The sequence below is a fragment of the Neoarius graeffei genome, chromosome 14 (genome assembly GCF_027579695.1).
Source record: "Neoarius graeffei isolate fNeoGra1 chromosome 14, fNeoGra1.pri, whole genome shotgun sequence".
Taxonomy (NCBI): domain Eukaryota; kingdom Metazoa; phylum Chordata; class Actinopteri; order Siluriformes; family Ariidae; genus Neoarius; species Neoarius graeffei.
In genome coordinates, this window is record NC_083582.1 from 71,713,356 (window position 1) to 71,734,606 (window position 21,251).

At 41.8% G+C, this 21,251-nt stretch overlaps 1 protein-coding gene across 2 annotated transcripts in view; it reads left to right on the forward strand.

Annotated features, from left to right (window-relative positions):
• The first annotated feature begins 7,502 nt into the window (after nt 1–7,502).
• Nucleotides 7,503–21,251, forward strand: part of LOC132898583 (cytochrome P450 4F3) — a 59,127-nt gene continuing 45,378 nt past the window's right edge. For both annotated transcript variants that reach the window (XM_060940295.1, XM_060940296.1), the window contains exons 1-2: nt 7,503–7,596; nt 7,842–8,049. In XM_060940295.1, coding sequence (XP_060796278.1) covers nt 7,508–7,596; nt 7,842–8,049 — 297 coding nt within the window. In that variant the 5' untranslated portion in view covers nt 7,503–7,507. The remainder of the gene's footprint in view (nt 7,597–7,841; nt 8,050–21,251) is intronic.

The following is a 21,251-nucleotide window of genomic DNA, read 5'->3' on the forward strand; positions in this document are numbered from 1 at the left end:
CATAGTTTTACACCAGATGCCCTTCCTGCCACAACCCTCCCAATTCTGGGTTTGGGAAACAACCATTCACACCTCCAGACCTTTACCTCTAGAGTAGAGCTTAGAGTAACCTAACCTGCATGTCTTTGGACTGTAGGGGAAACCGGAGCACCCGGAAGAAACCCACACAGACACAGGAAGAACATGCAAACTCCACACAGAAAGGCCCTCATCAGCCACTGGACTGGAACCCAGAACCTTCTTGCTGTGAGGCAACAGTGCTGCTCTCTCTCTCTCTCTCTCTCTTTGTTTGTTTTTCTGGTGGTGTTTAAGAAAGAAAGAAAGAAAGAAAGAAAGAAAGAAAGAAAGAAAGAAAGAAAGAAAGAAAGAAAGAAAGAAAGAAAGAAAGAAAGAAAGAAATTACAACTTTATTCATCACACTTGTGAAATTTCCTCTCTGCATTTAATCCATCTGAAGCAGTGAACACACATGCACGTGAGCAATGAGCACACACACATACTAGTGCATTTCAAAAAATTAGAATACCACGAAAAAGTTCTTTTTTTTTCATAATTTAATTCAAAAAGGTAAACTTTCATATAGTCGATATTCATTGCATGTAAAGTGAAATATTTAAAGCCTTTTTTGTTTTAATTTTGATGATTATGGCTTATAGCTCATGAAAATCAGAAATCCAGTATCTCAAATTATTAGAATATTCCCTAAGATCAATCAAAAAAGGATTTACAATACAGAAATGTGCAACTTCTGAAAAGTATATTCATATACACTCAATACTTGGTTGGGGCTCCCTTACCATGAATTACTGTACCAATGTGGTGTGGCATGGAGGAGATCAGTCTGTGGCACTGCTGAGGTGTTATTGAAGCCCAGGTTGCTTTGATAGTGGCCTTCAGCGTATCTGTATTTTTGGGTCGGGTGTTTCTCATCTTCCTCTTGACAATACCCCATAGATTCTCTATGGGGTTCAGGTCAGGCAAGTTGGCTGGCCAATCAAACACAGTAATATCATGGTCAGCAAACCATTTGGTAGTAGTTTTGGCACTGTGGGTAGGTGCTAAGTCCTGCTGGAAAAGGAAATCAGCATCTCCAAAAAGCTTGTCAGCAGATGGAAGCATGAAGTGCTATAAAATCTCCTGGTAGATGGCTGTGTTGACTTTGGACTTGATAAAATACAGTGGACCAACACCAGCAGATGACATGGCACCCCAAATCATCACAGACTGTGGAAACTTCACACTGGGCTTCAAACACCTTGGATTCTGTGCCTCTCCACTCTTCCTCCAGACTCTAGAACCGTGATTTCCAAATTAAATGCAAAATTTACTTTCATCTGAAAAGAGGACTTTGGACCACTGAGCAACAGTCCATTTCTTTCTCTCCTTAGCCCAGATAAGACACTTCTGATATTGTCTCTGGCTCAGGAGTAGCTTGATATTAGGAATGCGAAAGTTGTATCCCCTTTCTTGAAGATGTCTGTTCGTGATGGGTCTTGATACACTGACACCAGCCTCAGTCCACTCCTTGTGAAGCTCTCCAAAGTTCTTGAATCGACTTTTCTTGACAATCCTCTCAAGACTGCGGCCATCCCTGTTGCTTGTGCACCTTTTCCAGCCACCTTTTTCAGCAATGACCTTTTGTGGCTTACCCTCCTTGTGGAGGGCATCAGTGATCATCTTCTGGACAACAGTCAAGTCAGCAGTCTTCCCCATGATTGTGGTTGTGTGTACTGAACTAGACTGAGAGATACACAGTGTTCATACTGTTTTACTCAAACTCGAAATGAAATATTCTAATATTTTGAGATGGGTTTTTTTATGTTTTTGTACTGTATGCCATACTGATTAATATTAAAATCGAAAAATGCTTGAAACATTTTAGTTTATGTGTAATGAGTCTATAATATATAACATTTTCACTTTCTTAAATAACTGATGGAAAATATTGAACTTTTTCACAATATTCTAATTTTTTGAGATGCACTAGTATATACATACCCAGAGCAGCCATGCTAACAGCACCCGGGGGGCAGTTAGGTGCCTCACTCAAGGCCGTCCCATATTAACCTCACCACCTGTCTTTGGGACTGTTGGGGAAACCGGAGCACCCGGAGGAAACCCACACAGACACGAGGAGAACATGCAAACTCCACACAGAAAAGCTCCCGTCGGCCGCTGGGTTCAAACCCAGAACCTTCTTGCTGTGAGGCGACCACTCAATGCAATCTGAAAAGATATTCTACTCAGGCACTTACACTACCGTTCAAAAGTTTGGGGTCACTTTGAAATTTCCTTATTTTTGAAAGGAAAGCACTGTTCTTTTCAATGAAGATCACTTTAAACTAATCAGAAATACACTCTATACATTGCTAATGTGGTAAATGACTATTCTAGCTGCAAATGTCTGGTTTTTGGTGCAATATCTACATAGGTGTATAGATAGTTTTCACTGACGTCACGGCATTCCGGGGAACACCCTCCAGCCGCCATCTTGTGGGGTTAACAAAACGGACCATCACTATTACCGGCTACATTATCTCGGACGAATTTATAAAGTTATATAGTCAGTTTTCTAAAATAAAGATCAATGTCGGCAAAATCAAGCAAACGGAAGTATGTGGATACATTGGACGACATCTCACGACAACGGTATGCAGCCAAACTGGCCTTGATTGGGGGAATTGACCCCTACGAAGTGGACAAAGATGCATTTTCAAGTGACTATGCAGGGCTGCCATCCATATCGTACCCTGATATTGTGAACTATTTCGTGAATAGTAAAAGTGCCTACACACTTGACGACCTCAAAGCATACAAGTCGCTGGAGTCATACAATTATTTTGTCTGTGGCTGGGTCCGTGAAGTCCACCATATAAAAACAAGTGACAGTTGTGTCCTAATTACAGCCAAGGTATGTAAACATTGGAATTTTAGAGCTCTCAACACTGCATATAAATATATGTGTGTGTATAATATCGAGTTGATTTAAGACAAATTTTACATCCATTAGTGGTATTACAGTACCATGTCAGTTCCAGTTAGGCATCCTCCAGAGATTGTTTACACGATGTTTTGGTTTCCAAAAACAAACTTAAACATGATTGTTTAGTTAAACAACTTACCACTTATAAAATGATCGGAGCAGACTTTGCTGTGTTTGGAAGGCTGATAATCCTTGCGGTTGATTCTCGCAAGCCATAGATTTCTCCTTTGTATGCTGAGATTGTTTGTTTGCTCGCCTTCGTGCTCCCGTACTGTGGGAATTCCATAAAAGCTCTGCTTGACGTCATCATGACCTATTACGACAGCCCTGAATACAACAGGTGTGCACCATTGCTAGCTTTACATAGCCTGCTTGGGTTCTTTTGAAGACTTTGTACTCGCGGTTACAATGTGTGCTCAGTGACCCGTACGGTAAGCTTGACCCACAAGATGGCCGCCACTAGGGAATCCCCGACTCTGTGACATCATGTGAAAACTATCTATACACTGTGTGCACAATTATTAGGCAAGTTGTATTCCTGATGATTAATTTTATCGTTGAACAAATACAGTGCTCTCAGTCAATCCAAATTGTTAATAAACCTAAAACCAGAATGATTAACAAAGGAAAGGGGAGTTTAGGCCTTCTCAGGGGAATATATAAGTGTGCACAATTATTAGGCAACATTTAGTGTGCAGAATTATTATGCAACTAAATGAAAAGCTTAAAGTTTCCCATCTCACTTGTTTATTTTAATTTTCAGTGTAACAAATAAACAACTCAGAATTAACAAATAAACACTTCTAGCATTTCAAAAATATTCAGTGACCAATATAGCCACCCTTCTTTTCAATAACTGCCATGAGCCTTCCATCCAGTCTGTTAGTTTTTTGATTTGTTGACGATCAACTTTTTGTGCAGGAGCAACCACGGCCTCCCAAATGCTATTCAGAGTGGTGTATTGTCTTCCCTCGCTGTAAATCTAATGCTTAAGAATGGGCCACAAGTACTCAATAGGGTTTAAGTCAGGTGAGGAAGGGGGCCATGTCATTACTTTGTCATCTTTAAGGCCTTTGCGGGCTCGCCAAGCAGTGGAGTACTTGGGTGCATGTGATGGTGCATTGTTCTGCATAACAATCATGGCCTTCTTGAATGATGCAGACTTCTTCCCATACCACTGCTTGAAGAATGTATCTTTTAGAAACTGGCAGTAGGTTTGGGAGTTGATGTTAAGTCCATCTTCAACCTGAAATGGTCAAACTAGTTCATCCTTAATAATAGCAGCCCATGCCATTACCCCTCCACCACCTTGCTGGTGTCTGAGGCCACATCCACACGACAACGGCAACGTGATGTTATTTAAAAAAAATATCGCCTCCAAATGGGCAACGATCAGTAGAAATCAGGTCCATATGGCAACGCAACGCTTGCTGAAAACGATGCAATACACATGCCACACCTCTAGGGGCGCTGTAAGACGGTCCCTTCGGACACACCAGAACAACCCATACGAAAAAGAACAGTAAAGAACTTATAAGAGTTTACCACTGTCTTAGTAGTAAATCCTTATAAATATAAATAAATATATATGCCATGTATGATTTACTCCTGAAAGTTGCCCATTTTGCATTTTCCTCATACAAATTTATGAAAATCTAGTATGTATGAAGTGAACATTGTGCATGGTTTTTACAGATAATGTGTATGATGAATTACACCGTCTTTGTATGCTTCATGTAATGTTTGTAGTTTTAAATTATATTTTACAGTTTAAAATGTACATGCCTTTTATATGTAAATCCACATATGTTTGTGTTGGATTTACATATAAAAGGCATATACATTTTAAACTGTAAAATATAATTTAAAACTACAAACATTACATGAAGCATACAAAGACGGTGTAATTCATCATACACATTATCTGTAAAAACCATGCACAATGTTCACTTCATACATACTAGATTTTCATAAAAAATTTGTATGAGGAAAATGCAAAATGGGCCACTTTCAGGAGTAAATCATACATGGCATATATATTTATTTATAAATCCTTATAAGGATTTATCCTTATATTTATAAGGATTTACTACTAAGACAGTGGTAAACTCTTATAAGTTCTTTACTGTTCTTTTTCATATGGGAATAGAAGTAAGGACGCATGCGCATAAACTATTATGCGCGAGACTTCATATTAGCCACAAAGTCAGGAAAATCTGTTCGTAAAATTACATTATAATGACCAAATACAATGAAAAGTATTTTTCCAGTCTCACCTGTGAAAGGTAATCCCATGTGATCTCGTTTGGACGGTAAACCTGTTGGTACAGTTAAACGCAGCTAATCTTTATTCTCCGCTTTGACCTTTCCAATATGGCGGCGAGGATGACGTACGCGGAAGGCGGCGTCTTTAATGGTCCGGAATAAATTGAATACTACACGTTGATGGATTAATTTGCTGTTTCTCACCTGTGAAAGGTAATCCCATGTGATCTCGTTTGGACGGTAAACCTGTTGGTACAGTTAAACGCAGCTAATCTTTATTCTCCGCTTTGACCTTTCCAAAATGGCGACGAGGATGACGTACGCGGAAGGCGGCGTCTTTAATTGTCCGGAATAAATTGAATGATACACGTTGATGGATTAATTTGCTTTTCTACGCCCTTTTTTGAGGAATGTATTGTAGGACTTAAACCATCATCTGAAGAGGTGAGATCGCTCCTTTTTTCCCCTTATTTTTGCTGGCGGGATTGACTCTGCCCTAAGGGCTATTCTCTCTCTCTCTCACTTTGCACCAGGCATTACACAATAAATATTCACAGTGAAAATATTTTGTAAGCGCGTTTCATGAACCTAGTTATAGGATTTCTTGACAACTCGCATCGCATCGCAATGAGATCATTGGCACTACTGGTGTTAAGAATCAGACCATTTCATAAATGAATATTTTGCTGTAGAGCTGCAGTGTTTGTACAATTGCATGTTTTTGCTTCACTATTACTGTCACTATTCTGCTTCTTGCATTACTACTGTGAACTAACACTGAACATAATAATAATAATAATATCCAAGCTCGTGTTTCACTCTCACTAGTGCTCTGTAAGGCTTTTTCCTGGTGATATTCGTTACACTTCTACCCGGCGTGAAGCATTCACAGTCATGTGGTTGTGACGTCATCGTAAACAAATCCGTTTTACTCATCCAGACGACTTCACAACGGCAACGTTGCCAGATCTTTCCACTCTGGAACCCGTTCTCAAAAAGATTGCGTTTTGGGCACCCAAAACGCCGGTGCCGTGTGGACGCCAGGCCTAAACGATAAGCAATTGTATCGGAGTCACCTGAATCCGTTGCCGTGTGGACAGGGCCTGAGTCAAAGTGCCCTGTGTCCATTAGTTATCCAGCTATGGGCCCATCCATCTGGTCTATCCAGAGTCACTCTCATTTCATCCGTCCATAAAACCTTTGGAAAATCTGTCTTCAGATATTTCTTGGCCCAATCTTGACATTTCAACTTGTGAGTCTTGTTTAGTGGTGGTCGTGTTTCAGCCTTCCTTACCTTGGCCATGTCTCTGAGCACCGAACACCTTGTCCTTCTGGACACTCCAGGTTGGTTGCAGTTCTAGAATATTGTGGCACTGGAGGATAATGGGTTCCTGGTAGCTTCATGTTTAATCCTTCTCAAGTCTTTTGCAGTTAATTTGTGTCTTTTCTTCTCCACACATTTTTTGCGACCCTGTTGACTATTTGCAACAAAACATTTGATTGTTCTGTGCTCACATTTCTATAGCTTAGCTATTTCAAGAGTGCTGCATCCCTCTGATAGGCATTTTACAATTTTTGTCTTTTCAGTGTCTGTTAAATCTCTTTTTTGGCCCATTTTGCCTGAGATAAAGAAGCTGCCTAATAATTATGCACACCTTAATATAGGGTATTAATGACTTTAGGTCACACCCTCCCTCATTACACAAATAAATACCACCTGAGAATGCTTAAATCCAATTAGCATTCAGGTGTATCTAGCTTGCGGTTGGAAAACATGCATAGAAATAATGGTAGGGTCAGAGTACTCACTTGCCTAATAATTGTGCACACAGTGTAGAGGCCCATTTCCAGCAACTCTCACTCCAGTGTTCTAATGGTACAATGTGTTTGCTCATTGCCTCAGAAGGCTAATGGATGATTAGAAAACCCTTGTACAATCATGTTAGCACAGCTGAAAACAGTTGAGCTCTTTAGAGAAGCTATAAAACTGACCTTCCTTTGAGCAGATTGAGTTTCTGGAGCATCACATTTGTGGGGTCGATTAAATGCTCAAAATGGCCAGAAAAATGTCTTGACTATATTTTCTATTCATTTTACAACTTATGGTGGTAAATAAAAGTGTGACTTTTCATGGAAAGCACAAAATTGCCTATCTGGGTGACCCCAAACTTTTGAACGGTAGTGTAAATATTACTTACCACTATTAGAAAGGCATGACTAAGAGTGTGTGTGTGTGTGTGTGTGTGTGCAGGAAGTTGCATGGTGTTTTTTGTGTCTGATGAAAACATCGATTCCAAGCTGTCAGTCTTACAGTACAAGCCTCAGTGGATGCAAACATCTGAAGGAAGGTGAGATTTGTTTGTTTGTTTGTTTGTTTGTTTGTTTGTTTGTTTGTGAACATTAAAAACAAATCATATGCATCATGTTAACCGAATCGAAAGAGCCTTCTGTCTCATGACCTTGTCGGATGTGGTCAGGGAGCTGTACTTGCACTATACTGGCATGCAGCTCCCAGTCCGAACCCATTCCGAAAGTTTATGCCCCCTGAACAGTGTGTGTCCGCTGATGGACGGTGCTGTGTTCTGTCTCTCAGGATGGCTGCGGTGCTCTTTGACGGTCTGTGGGTCCGGTTGGCTCGGCTGCTGTGCGCGCGCGGACTGCTCGGTGCGCTCGGTGTGTGCGCGCTTGCGCTCGTGCTGGTCTTCGCCGTGCGCCTCGCGCACCTGCTGTGGAAACGCACGCGCCTCTCGTGCTTCCGCTGTCCGCCGCAACGCAACTGGTTTCTGGGACACATGGGCATCGTGAGTGACTTCCTGCACAGCATGCAGGAGGAAAGGAAGGCACAACTTCCTGTTTCATTATTATTATTATTATTATTATACTTGCCAACTTTTCCTTATACTTGACACCTTATCCGTTGAAGGTTTTGAAAGGGAGGTTCAGGGTTTTATTAGGTGGTGTACAGACAACTTTTTATTCATCTCATCTCATTATCTCTAGCCGCTTTATCCTGTTCTACAGGGTCGCAGGCAAGCTGGAGCCTATCCCAGCTGACTACGGGTGAAAGGCGGGGTACACCCTGGACAAGTCGCCAGGTCATCACAGGGCTGACACATAGACACAGACAACCATTCACACTCACATTCACACCTACGGTCAATTTAGAGTCACCAGTTAACCTAACCTGCATGTCTTTGGACTGTGGGGGAAACCGGAGCACCCGGAGGAAACCCACGCGGACACGGGAACATGCAAACTCCGCACAGAAAGGCCCTCGCCGGCCACAGGGCTCGAACCCGGACCTTCTTGCTGTGAGGCGACAGCGCTAACCACTACACCACCGTGCCACCCAACTTTTTATTGGTCAATGTTAAAAAGACAAAGGAAACGGTGATAGATTTTAGCAAAAAAGGAATACCTATGGGCGGCATGGTGGTGTAGTGGTTAGCACCGTCGCCTCACAGCAAGAAGGTCTGGGTTCAAGCCCTGTGTCCGGCGAGAGCCTTTCTGTGCGGAGTTTGCATGTTCTCCCTGTGTCCGTGTGGGTTTCCTCCGGGTGCTCCGGTTTCCCCCACAGTCCAAAGACATGCAGGTTAGGTTAACTGGTGACTCTAAATTGACCGTAGGTGTGAATGTGAGTGTGAATGGTTGTCTGTGTCTATGTGTCAGCCCTGTGATGACCTGGCGACTTGTCGAGGGTGTACCCTGCCTTTCACCCGTAGTCAGCTGGGATAGGCTCCAGCTTGCCTGCGACCCTGTAGAACAGGATAAAGCGGCTACAGATAATGAGATGAGATGAGGAATACCTATCTCCCCATCCAAGATTAATAGCGAACAGATAGAGCGGGTCTCATCTTACAAGTATTTGGGAATAGAGATAGACGACAGATTGTGTTTTAACCAGTGTGCACAGACCAAATGTAAGAAGCTACAACAGAGGATGCTCTTTCTTAGGAAACTCAAATATTTTAGATTAGACTGCAGTATTCTCCAATTGTTTTATAAATCACTTTTACAGAGTATTTTATCATTTGGGCTAATCTGCATCTATGGAAATATGCACATACAGGACACGTTTTTGGACCAGTCCAGTTTATTATCCAAGTACACCCCCAGGTATTTACCGTATATTCCCCCCATATACACCCCCAGGTACTGACCCTTTGGATGTTAACAGGGTTCACCGGAGCCCTGATTCTCTTCAGATCGACCATCAGTTCTTTCGTCTTTATCACGTTGAGCTGTAGGTGGTTCTTCCTGCTCCACGTGACAAAGTTGTCCACCACCGTCCTGTACTCGCTCTCATCACCACTGGTAATACGTCCAACCACTGCAGAGTCATCAGCAAATTTCTGGAGGTGGCAGGTCTCCGTGCAGTAGTTGAAATCAGTGGTGTAGAGAGTGAAAAGGAAAGGAGAAAGGCCACGATATACGATAGTTTCTACCCAAATTTACATAACTGCAATTAGTAATGAAGATATGGGCTAATGAATCAATCCCTAATGAGCAGTTTCCACACAAATCGCTTCTTCTCCCTCAATTCTTCACCAATTTTGATTCTTTCTGGCATGAAGGTAGGGGTACAAACAGAAACCAGTGAAGGAATAGAAAATGTCTGGAACTGAAATTATAAGATGGCTATTGTATGCTGACAATGTTGTTCTATTTTGTAAAGCAGTCCGGGCTGCAGAAGATACAGTACCAGTCAAAAGTTTGGAAACACCTTCAAATTTGATGGTTTTATTTATTTATTTATTTATTTATTTATTTTCCTACATTGTAGAACAATTCTGAACTCATCAAAACTATGAAATAACATATGGAACATATGGAATTATATCTTCAAAGTCGTCACTATTTACTTTGATAACAGCTTTGCACACCATTGGCATTATCTGAACCAGCTTCATGAGGTAGTCACCTGGAATGCTTCTCAGTTAACAGGTGTGTCTTGTCAAAAATGGAATTTCTTGCCTTCTTAATGCATTTGACACCATCAACCAGTAAAGAGTAAATAATAAAAATACAGTAAATAGCCCTGTTCGACAACTGTAGTAATCCATATTATGTCAAGAACCGCTCAACTAAGTAAAGAGAAATAACAGTCAGTCATTACTTTAAGACACAAAGTGTCTTTTAGTTAATTAAAAGAAAGAAAAAACATCAAATTTGAAGGTGTTTCCAAACTTTTGACTGGTACTGTATTTTTACACACATCATCTTAAATGATACGTGTAAAAGATTCGGACTGACTATTGCCTTCAAGAAGACCAAGACACAAGGGTTCAATAATGAAGAACTGGTGAAGCAGGACATTCTCTTTAGCACTGAATCACAAGAAATAGAGAATTAAATGTACGATTCTTCACGTATCTTGGATGATGTTAATGAATGCTTTATACAACATAGCAATGAGAGAGCTGTAGCGAAGTTTCATGAGTTTAAATCTGTACTATGTGACACAAACGTCAGTCTACATACAAGGCGCAAGATCTTAGAGGCTTGTGTAAGGCAGCTGGGCCATAGAAGGTTCACGCTGCATGCTGCACGCTACACGTTCACGTGAAGAACCGGACCCTGGGCCATTAAACTTCATGCTTGGATGTTCACGTGTTGCGCCTGTTCTACTTTGACCGAGTAACCAACAATATGGACTCTTCGGATGACGACGATTGCCTCATTCTGCTTTTACTGAGACAGAGGAAGAGAAAAAGGAACAGAATTTGGAGCCGAGAACACTTCCTTCTGAGAGAAACCCGTGGTGAATTTCACCGAACATTCTATAATCTGCTTGACAATCCCGATGAAGAACTATTTTTCAATTATACCATTCAATTATATTTTTTCTGAAGTTTTCCCCTGATAGAGTTATCTCCCTAGACCCGTTCTGATTGGCTGGCGCGGCGGTGACCGCATGCATTGACTGGAATTTCCATCTTCACGCCTAGAAAAAAGTGTGCATGTTCATTTCTCGCTTCACGCGTGAAGTGTGCAGCGTGCAACGTGAACGCCGTTCTATGGCCCAGAGCAAGTCATGCTACGTTTGTCCACTTTTCTTTACACGCGTGTAGCGTGCAGCGTGAACCTTCTATGGCCCAGCTGCCTAAGATCCCAGCTAACGTATGGGACAGATGCTTCACTTCCAAATGAACAAGAGCTTAAGAAGTTGGAGGCATGTTGGAGTCAGTGTCTATGAAGTATGGTAAAAGATGGATGGAAGCAAAGGCAGATTACAGGAAGTGACGATGAGGATGAAGAGACAGATTATGCTTTCATTTACACAAATGAACAGATCGAGAACACTCTCAAAACAGCACACCTACATGACGTTACTTATAGCCAATATCTTAAGTACATTGGCCACATTTGTCATGCAGAAAACAGCACTGACTAATGTAGGTGCAATAGGCTTATCAAATCAGTCTCATGTAAAAAGGGATCAGTCTCAAATTCATTAATTATTAATTCAAGTGTCTGTCAGGGGAAACAGACAAGGACCCAAGAGCGCAAGTTAAATGTTGAGTTTTATTGATAACAGGGGAAAGGGAGTTGGGAGGATGTGCATGTGTGAAGTTCAGTGGCAGGAGGACTGGTGGGAGCATGGTGGTGATGTCTGCGGTCTCCCATCCAAGCACTGACCAGGCTCGACCCTGCTTAGCAGCAGAGATCAGACAGAATCAGGTGTTGTCAGAGTAGGGAGGCTGTAAACTGACAGCACTAGGTGTTCAGGCAGTCTCCCAGCAAACAGTCCCTCAGCAGACAGAACAGCACAACAGGCAGGAGTGGGGAACAGGCTGGAACACAGAGTCACAGATCAGGTAGCAAGATAAGGGACAGAAATGCAGGGTCAGGTTACCAGGACTGAAGAATTGACGGAGTCGACACCTAGAAGACAATCTGACACTGAAGCTTGGGAGGACAGCAGCTTAAATACACACAGAGGAGGAGCAGGTGATAGGCAACAGCCAATGACAGCCACTGAGAGTTAATAAGAGGAAGTGTATGCGGGCGTGGCCGGTAATGCTGAGTGGAGATCTTACCTGAAGAGAGGAAACCCACAGGTAGGACCATGACAGCGTCTAATAGTTGATAGCTAAACTATTAAAATCACTGGAATAACTTAGTGGTGATGTTGCTATAGTTTTAGTGAGTATCGTAGCTCTAATGTAATGCGTTTACTCTAGATCTATAACATTCATATAACAACCAAATGGGCGAAGGCAATTAGAATACTTGTTTGGCAGAGGTTGGCACTCAGTGAATGTTGTAGCAATAGACAGAACACAGTTTATTCCAAAGATACCATTTATTGAAATAGCTGACACGAATTAGCAAACTAATACTGATCATATATAGCAACAATAGCAGCCAAGGAATAATTCAATATAAATGGTGATACAATGTATACAGGTAATAATCAGTAGTGTATATGATAACTAAGGCACTAATGGTGATCAGAAGTAATAGCTATATGCAAGTTTACAGTGTAGGGGCGAGTGGATGTTAAAATGTGAAAGGGAAATCACGTGTTTGTATGTGTCTGTGTGAGAGTGTGTGTGTGTGCGCGTGTGTGAGAGTGTGTTGTGCAAGAGTGTTTGTGAGTGTGTGAGAGTATGTGAATGGAATGCTCGAGCCTTGTGCTAGGCCTCGCTTAAAAGGGGATGGGCAACAATGAGAACGCACGAGGGAGAAAGAGACAAAGGATCTGTAGTTTAAAAACTAGTCTCGGCTAGGCCTTAAATCCAACAACTTCTCAGCCCTTAGCGATTCCTGAAATCCCAATGTTGAGGGGTGTAGTGCGACAGAGGGAGTTAAAAAGAGAGAGAGAGCGCGAGAGAGAGAGAGCATGCACGATCTAACTAAATACAGATAGTAAACAAAGCAAATCAAACACCACATGATCTAAGACTGACTTTCATGTGAATCAAAATGTGTACATTTAAACCATGAATGAATTCAAATAAACAACACTTCACATTAACTAGCCACAACTAAGACTAACAATTGCCCAGATGCCAGCCTTACTTGAGATCGCTCTTGCTTGGCGACTGAAAGTGCGCCATCTGTTATCCGAAGACAACGTGGAGCACAGGTCCAGGGAGAAAACCGTTCTGTTCCTTTTACTTTTACAGCTCGTCAGCTGAAGATCTTCGGTGTCCTGTCGGTCGTCCGATGATCTGGAAGGAATCTTGTTTGTAGTTTGTCGACATTGCGAAAGGGAAAAGGGATCCGGTCGCCTTTTCTCTTTAAAATACTGCGTGGGCTGCAGTAACTAACCGGGTCAGTTATTATTACAACTATGCGAAGATGAAATACATTGAACTTTGGCTAAAGGTCCGGTATCAATAGCTCGTTCTTTGTCCTTTGTTCTCCTGTAGCACAGATGTAACAACGTCTCTTTCACACGTGGAAACCCACCGCCAGAGAAAAGGAATTTTGATTCCGCCACGGGTTTAAAGCACAGTCGTAATGTTGCTGTATTTGGCATCCAGTATCATCTCTGTATCCAATACCATTACAGGGAGTCAGAAGAATGGGTGGAGATAGAACATGGCATCGAGTACAGAGATCGGTGTGTTCAATGCTTCAATGCTGTACAGTGAAAGGGAGAAGATGGTTCATAAATGGTTACTATGGCTACGGCATGGCAATCCATCCCTACATTAAAATATTACTTTTTGCAAAACCGGAAAGAAAGGACTACCGTAACCCCTGGATGAAGATATCTGAACTCCTTAGAGTTTCCAGTGATCAGGTGAAAAGAATGACCCAGTCAATTTTGGCCCAAAACCTTCAGGTGTCTGCTAGAAAGCTGAAGATGAATTTCATCTTTCAGCATGACAATGACCCCAAGCATACATCAAAAATCAACAAAAGAAAGGCTTCACCAGAAGAAAATTAAAGTTTTGGAATGGCCCAGCCAGAGCCCAGACCTAAATCCAATTGAAAATCTGTGGGGTGACCTGAAGAGGGCTGTGCACAAGAGATGCACTCTCAATCTGACAGATTTGGAGCGATTTTGCAAGGAAGAGTGGGAAAATATTGTCTAGATGTGGCAGGCTGAAAGACTCCGACCCAAAAAGACTGAATGCTGTAATTAAATCAAAAGGTGTTTCAACTGTCAGGAGTGGTGAGCTGAGGTGAAGTGAGGAACCAAGAGCAGACTCAGAAAACAGGCAGTGTAAAGAGAAAACTTCCTTAATGAAGTAGATGGCAGAAAGGCAAAGGTACAGTAGGGCTCAGGCAAAAATCGGGAGTCAAAAAACAGGCCAGGAGGTCAAAAAACACAGAGGAGCAGGTAGACACGATCAGGGACAAAAAACTGGACAGAAAGATCTTCATAAAAAAACAAGGAAAAATTCAGGCAGAGGAATCAAGAAGACACAATACCAATGAGCTGTAACGAGGTGAGGAAAGTCTACAAGAGACAGTCTGGCAAATGGAGTAGCTCCAAACAGCTCTTAAAAAGCCCTGGCTGATGGGAGAGGAGTGGTAGCAGGTGTGGGCATGCCGCTTCAGGAAATGGCCTTCAGCAAGGCAGGACTGAATTCCTGTCCTGGAGCCGGCATGGAAATCCCACAATCTAAGGCATGGATGGACTGGACCAGACTGTGACATCAACAAAGTATTAGTTTAAGGGTGTGCACACTTATGCAACCAGCTTATTGTACGTGTTTTATTTTTATGTTTTTCCCCCTAACAGATTTGTTTGTTTATTAATTGAATTGTACAGGTTATAGATTGGGTGGTACAGTGGTGTAGTGGTTAGCGCTGTCGCCTCACAGCAAGAAGGTCCGGGTTCGAGCCCCGTGGCCGGCGAGGGCTTTTCTGTGCGGAGTTTGCATGTTGTCCGTGTGGGTTTCGTCCAGGTGCTCCAGTTTCCCCGACAGTCCAAAGACATGCAGGTTAGGTTAACTGGTGACTCTAAATTGACCGTAGGTGTGAATGTGAGTGTGAATGGTTGTCTGTATCTATGTGTCAGCCCTGTGATGACCTGGCGACTTGTCCAGGGTGTACCCCGCCTTTCGCCCGTAGTCAGCTGGGATAGGCTCCAGCTCGCCTGCGACCCTGTAGAACAGGATAAAACGGCTAGAGATAATGAGATGAAATGAGGTTATAGGTCACATTAAAGGTAGGAAAAGTTTTTAAATTATTTATCATGGTCTCATTTTTATTATTTTAACAGGGTGTGTACACTTTTTATATCCACTGTATCTTCTACCCAGATTTGATTTCTCACAGGGCTGGAATGAGCTACGCCATCATTGACGGTCTCGTTACTTTTTGAAATTGAATTTAAAAATGTGAATTAATAGAGAATCTGAATGCTGTTTAGAAACGGATTGCAATCACACGCGCTTACATGGGAAATTCAGTTTTATATTTTAGATTCCCGAAATTCAATTTTAGTCCCGAATCGTAATTCAGACACTGGAGCAAATTCGCAACAATAACATTTAACATCAGGATTTTTGCTTTCAGATTGTAAATTCCGCACTACCTCATCTTAACAGCTGCTAGTTTGTTTACTGTATACTGCTTATTTCATGTTTCATGTTTACCTGTTATACCTCAAGTGCCCTTGACTGTTTGGTTATTTGAACCAATTTATGTGTGTGTGTGTATGAGTGTTTAGTCTACGTCTAGTTCATATCTAGAGTGTTTATACTGTTTATATTGTCTGTTTGAGTGTTTAGTCTGTGTGTAGTTCTTATCTAGTGTTTACACTGTTTATATTGTCTGAGTGTTTAGTCTATGTCTAGTTCCTATCTAGTGTTTATACTGTTTATATTGTTTGTTTGTTTTTTCAATTATTCTATTTTTATTTATTGCATTGCCTGTTTGCACCGTGGGTCAGAGAGGACTGAAATTTCATCTGTGCTGTATGTCGAGCATGTATAGCATATTTGACAATAAAGTTGACTTGACTTGACTAAATTTGTTCCTGACATGATTCTAAGCTTGTTCTGCAAGAAACAGAAATGCAGAAGGATATTGAGAAACAACAGCAGCCAGCAAGACCGCAGGAAACACAGGAAACACAGGAAACATGCACGCGCACACACTTTGCACACAGTGAGACAGATCGAAAGATATTCTCCAGTAGCTTTGATCAGAAACACATTACAGAGGCTTGTTTTGATAAAGCAAAAAATATGCAAACCAGCTTTTCATCAGCTTCTGCTTGTGGTTCTGACCTGCAAACCAAACAAAAGCATGAGAAATACATGTGCTGTCCTCTATATACGTTTCCTTAGAAACTTTACAGAGAAAGACTGAAAACATGCAAATCATCATGCATGCATGCATGCATGCATGCATGCATGCATGCAACGCTTTGTCGGCCAAAATGCAAATTCAAGTTCAAAGTTCTCTGTTTATCTGTAATGATGCTGCTGGAATCTTAAAGGAACAGTCCACCATACTTCCATAATGAAATATGTTCTTTCCTTAATTGAGACGAGCTGATCCGTACCTCTCCGAGCTTTGCGTGACCTCCCAGTCAGTCAGACGCGCTGTTACTCCTGTTTACTCCTGTTAGCAATGTAGCTAGGCTCAGCATGGCCAACGGTATTTTTTGGGGCTGTAGTTAGATGCGACCAAACTCTTCCACGTTTTTCCTGTTTACATAGGTTTATATGACCAGTGACATGAAACAAAGTTCAGTTACACAAATTGAAACGTGGCGATTTTCTATGCTATGGAAAGTCCGCACTATAATGACAGGCGTACTAACACCTTCTGCGCGCTTCGACAGCGCATTGATACCTGCACTCCCGTCGTTCACGTCAAAGAGCCGGCTCTTTGAACCGGATCGTTCGCGACCGGCACATCACTACCGGTTTCCTACTGACCCAGACAAGAGGGCCAAATGGATTGCAGCTGTGAAGAGACAGGATTGGGAGCCAACAGAGTACTCCAGACTTTGCAGTGATCATTTCATTTCAGGTTAGTTTATCAGTTAACGCAATTTTGATAAAATATATAGCAAAAAGTAAATGGGTCAGTGTTTGTTAACCCATCTGAGCAGTGAAACAAGGCAGTGTTAATTTGTCTAGGGTTGCATGTAGCAGACATCAGACATAAAACGCAATAACAGAGGCTAGAAAGAAACGGGACACAGAAATAAATAAACAGGGCTCCATACCAAGGCTGGGTACAGTGTTTGTGATAAAAGACAGATCCAATTTAACACGAATCACAGCTTACTTTCTTGTTAAAATGTGCAAAGGTCTCCACCATCTCATACCGCCTTGCACTGAAGGACTTAAGCGTGCCGTCCAAAATGGCTGTGTCACGTGACTTGGTCACGTGGGTGAAATACCTCAATAGTGAGAGCCCATGTTTCAGTTTTCTGAAAGGATTAAAGATTGGTTTCGTTTTAAATGTTTGCTTTGTTTGCCAAAAACAAACCACATCACAGCCTACAAAAGTTCACCGTCCAACCTGCGGAAGCATATTGAGGGATGTAAACATTTTATTCCAAGAGAAAGCTTGCAACGAAGTTGTCTGTGCTCTTAGAGCTAGCAATATCATTGCAATAGCTATGCAGTCTGGTTAGTCAAATGAATTTCTATGGATTTGCCCGCCAAGTTGCCATCACCTTGTCCACGGCTAACATTAACTTGGACACTGTTACACTACGTTCACACTGCAGGCTGAAGTGACTCAAATCCGATTTTTTCGCCCATATGTGACCTGTATCCGATCTTTTACTGACAATATGAACAACACAGATCCGATTTTTTCAAATCCGACCCAGGCCGTTTGGATATGTGGTCCTAATTCCGATTCCTATCCGATCTTTTCATATGCGACTTCAGTCTGAACCGCCAGGTCGCATTCATCCGACTTACACGTCATCAACAAGCCACAAACGTCACTATTCTGCGCTGAAGTAGGCGGCGGGTCTCTCAAAAAAAGTTACAACAACATGGCTTTGATGTTCCTTTGAACGGAAGTTGCAGTCACTACCCCGCAGAACGCCTGAGCCAAAACCCTTGCCCTCTTCCTTCTCAACCTCCTCCTTAACATCAGGCTATTGTGCATGTTCTGGCTCCGTCGCAACAACAACTGCATCATCGCCAGGTACTTCATGCTGGCTACTGTCATACACAGGAAACTTTAGGTTACTTCCGTAAACACTGGCCATGCTCACTGCGTGTGACGTCGTCGTATCCTGCAATGCGCATGCGGAACACTTTTAGGTCGCTTTTCGTTCATACTGAGGATCACATACAAGTCGCATATATTTGTTAATGTGAACGACCTCACAAAAAAATCGGATTTCACAAAAAAATCGGAATTGAGCATTAAACCTTGCAGTGTGAACGTAGTGTTAGTTAGCATGTAAGAATGGAGTTACGCGAACATGAATAACGTTAATTTATCTGAAGTCCTTTCAGAAATGTTTTAGCATAATCTTGCCAAATAAACAGAATGTAGAAATCTTTCTTTTCTAGTAGCGTTAGCTACCCAATATGATTTTGAGTTTGAAAAGAGTTTGCTCGCATGTCAGTGGAGCTTCACTGACTAGCTAGCTTAACATTAAACCACCATGATTCCACAGGAAGATTCATATGTGCATGAATGCATACACTTAAGTGCACGTGTGCGCGCACACACACACACACACACACACACAAGATCTGTGAGATGGACAGTATTGTACTAGTCAGTTGAAACAAATTTTTGGAATTTTTTGTTTTGATGTCAGATGATGGTCTTGCACTTTTTTGTCTCACTTAAAGCAGTGTTGCTGTTGGGCAGTTATTAAGCTCGAGGTGTGGACCTGGGTTTTAATCAGGTCGGATTGTCATTTTTATTTTCTGAGCAAGCTGCATTTACAGCTATTCCACTGTCTTCCTGATTAACACACACATGCATGTGTGCACACACTGCCAGAGCTGCGTCAGACCACTACCATGCTGCTTTGTGGGGGTGGGGAGGAGTGTTACAATTTTTAAAAAGAAAATGAAAATGACAGTGGCTCTTTTTCACTTCAGTTGTGTTTCATTTTGTAACGTTCTACCAGGTTCTACAAGTTAGTCAGTAAATCCAGTCGGTTGCTTCAGAGGCATTTGGTTTTGTAAGCGTTGTGGCAATAATACAACGATGCGTTGACACAAAATGTTCTTTTAATACTTAAATATTTTTAAAAGCAAGTACTTCAGTACTTTAACTTAAGTAAAAATTTGACTGGACAACTTTCACTTGTATTGGAGTAACATTTGACCAGTGGGATCTGTACTTTGACTTAAGTTATGAAGTTGGGTACTTTGTCCACCTCTGCTGAGACAGTCACTTTCTATGCCGGTTATCTATTGTGGGTCATGGGTGAGCTGGAGTCAATCCCAGTTGGATTGGGCAAGAGGCAGGATACAGTGGTGCTTGAAAGTTTGTGAACCCTTTAGAATTTTCTACATTTCCGCATAAATATGACCTAAAACATCATCAGATTTTCACACAAGTCCTAAAAGTAGATAAAGAGAACCCAGTTAAACAAATCAGACAAAAATATTATACTTGGTCGTTTATTTATTGAGGAAAATGATCCAATATTACATATCTGTGAGTGGCAAAGGTATGTGAACCTCTAGGATTAGCAGTTAATTTGAAGGTGAAATTAGAGTCAGGTGTTTTCAATCAGTGGGATGACAATCAGGTGTGAGTGGGCACCCTGTTTTATTTAAATAACTGGGATCTATCAAAGTCTGATCTTCACAACACATGTTTGTGGAAGTGTATCATGGCACGAACAAAGGAGATTTCTGAGGACCTCAGAAAAAGCGTTGTTGATGCTCATCAGGCTGGAAAAGGTTACAAAACCATCTCTAAAGAGTTTGGACTCCACCAATCCACAGTCAGACAGATTGTGTACAAATGGAGGAAATTCAAGACCACTGTTACCCTCCCCAGGAGTGGTTGACCAACAAAGATCACTCCAAGAGCAAGGCATATAATAGTCGGCGAGGTCACAAAGGACCCCAGGGTAACGTCTAAGCACCTGAAGGCCTTTCTCACATTGGCTAATGTTAATGTTCATGAGTCCACCATCAGGAGAACACTGAACAACAGTGATGTGCATGGCAGGGTTGTAAGGAGAAAGCCACTGCTCTCCAAAAAGAACATTGCTGCTCATCTGCAGTTTGCTAAAGATCACGTGGACAAGCCAGAAGGCTATTGGAAAAATGTTTTGTGGACGGATGAGACCAAAATAGAACTTTTTGGTTTAAATGAGAAGCGTTATGTTTGGAGAAAGGAAAACACTGCATTCCAGCATAAGAAACTTATCCCATCTGTGAAACATGGTGGTGGTAGTATCATGGTTTAAGCCTGTTTTGCTGTATCTGAGCCAGGACGGCTTGCCATCATTGATGGAACAATGAATTCTGAATTATACCAGCGAATTCTAAAGGAAAATGTCAAGACATCTGTCCATGAACTGAATCTCAAGAGAAGGTGGGTCATGCAGCAAGACAACAACCCTAAGCACACAAGTCGTTCTACCAAAGAATGGTTAAAGAAGAATAAAGTGAATGTTTTCGAATGGCCAAGTCAAAGTCCTGACCTTAATCCAATGGAAATGTTGTGGAAGGACCTGAAGTGAGCAGTTCATGTGAAGAAACCCACCAACATCCCAGAGTTGAAGCTGTTCTGTACGGAGGAACGGGCTAAAATTCCTCCAAGCCGGTGTGCAGGACTGATCAACAGTTACCGCAAACTTTTAGTTGCAGTTATTGCTGCACAAGGGGGTCACACCAGATACTGAAAGCAATGGTTCACATACTTTTGCCACTCGCAGATATGTAATATTGGATCATTTTCCTCAATAAATAAATGACCAAGTGTAACATTTTTGTCTGAATTGTTTAACTGGGTTCTCTTTATCTACTTTTAGGGCTTGTGTGAAAATCTGATGATGTTTTAGGTAATATTTATGCAGAAATATAGAAAATTCTAAAGGGTTCACAAACTTTCAAGCACCACTGTACACCCTGGA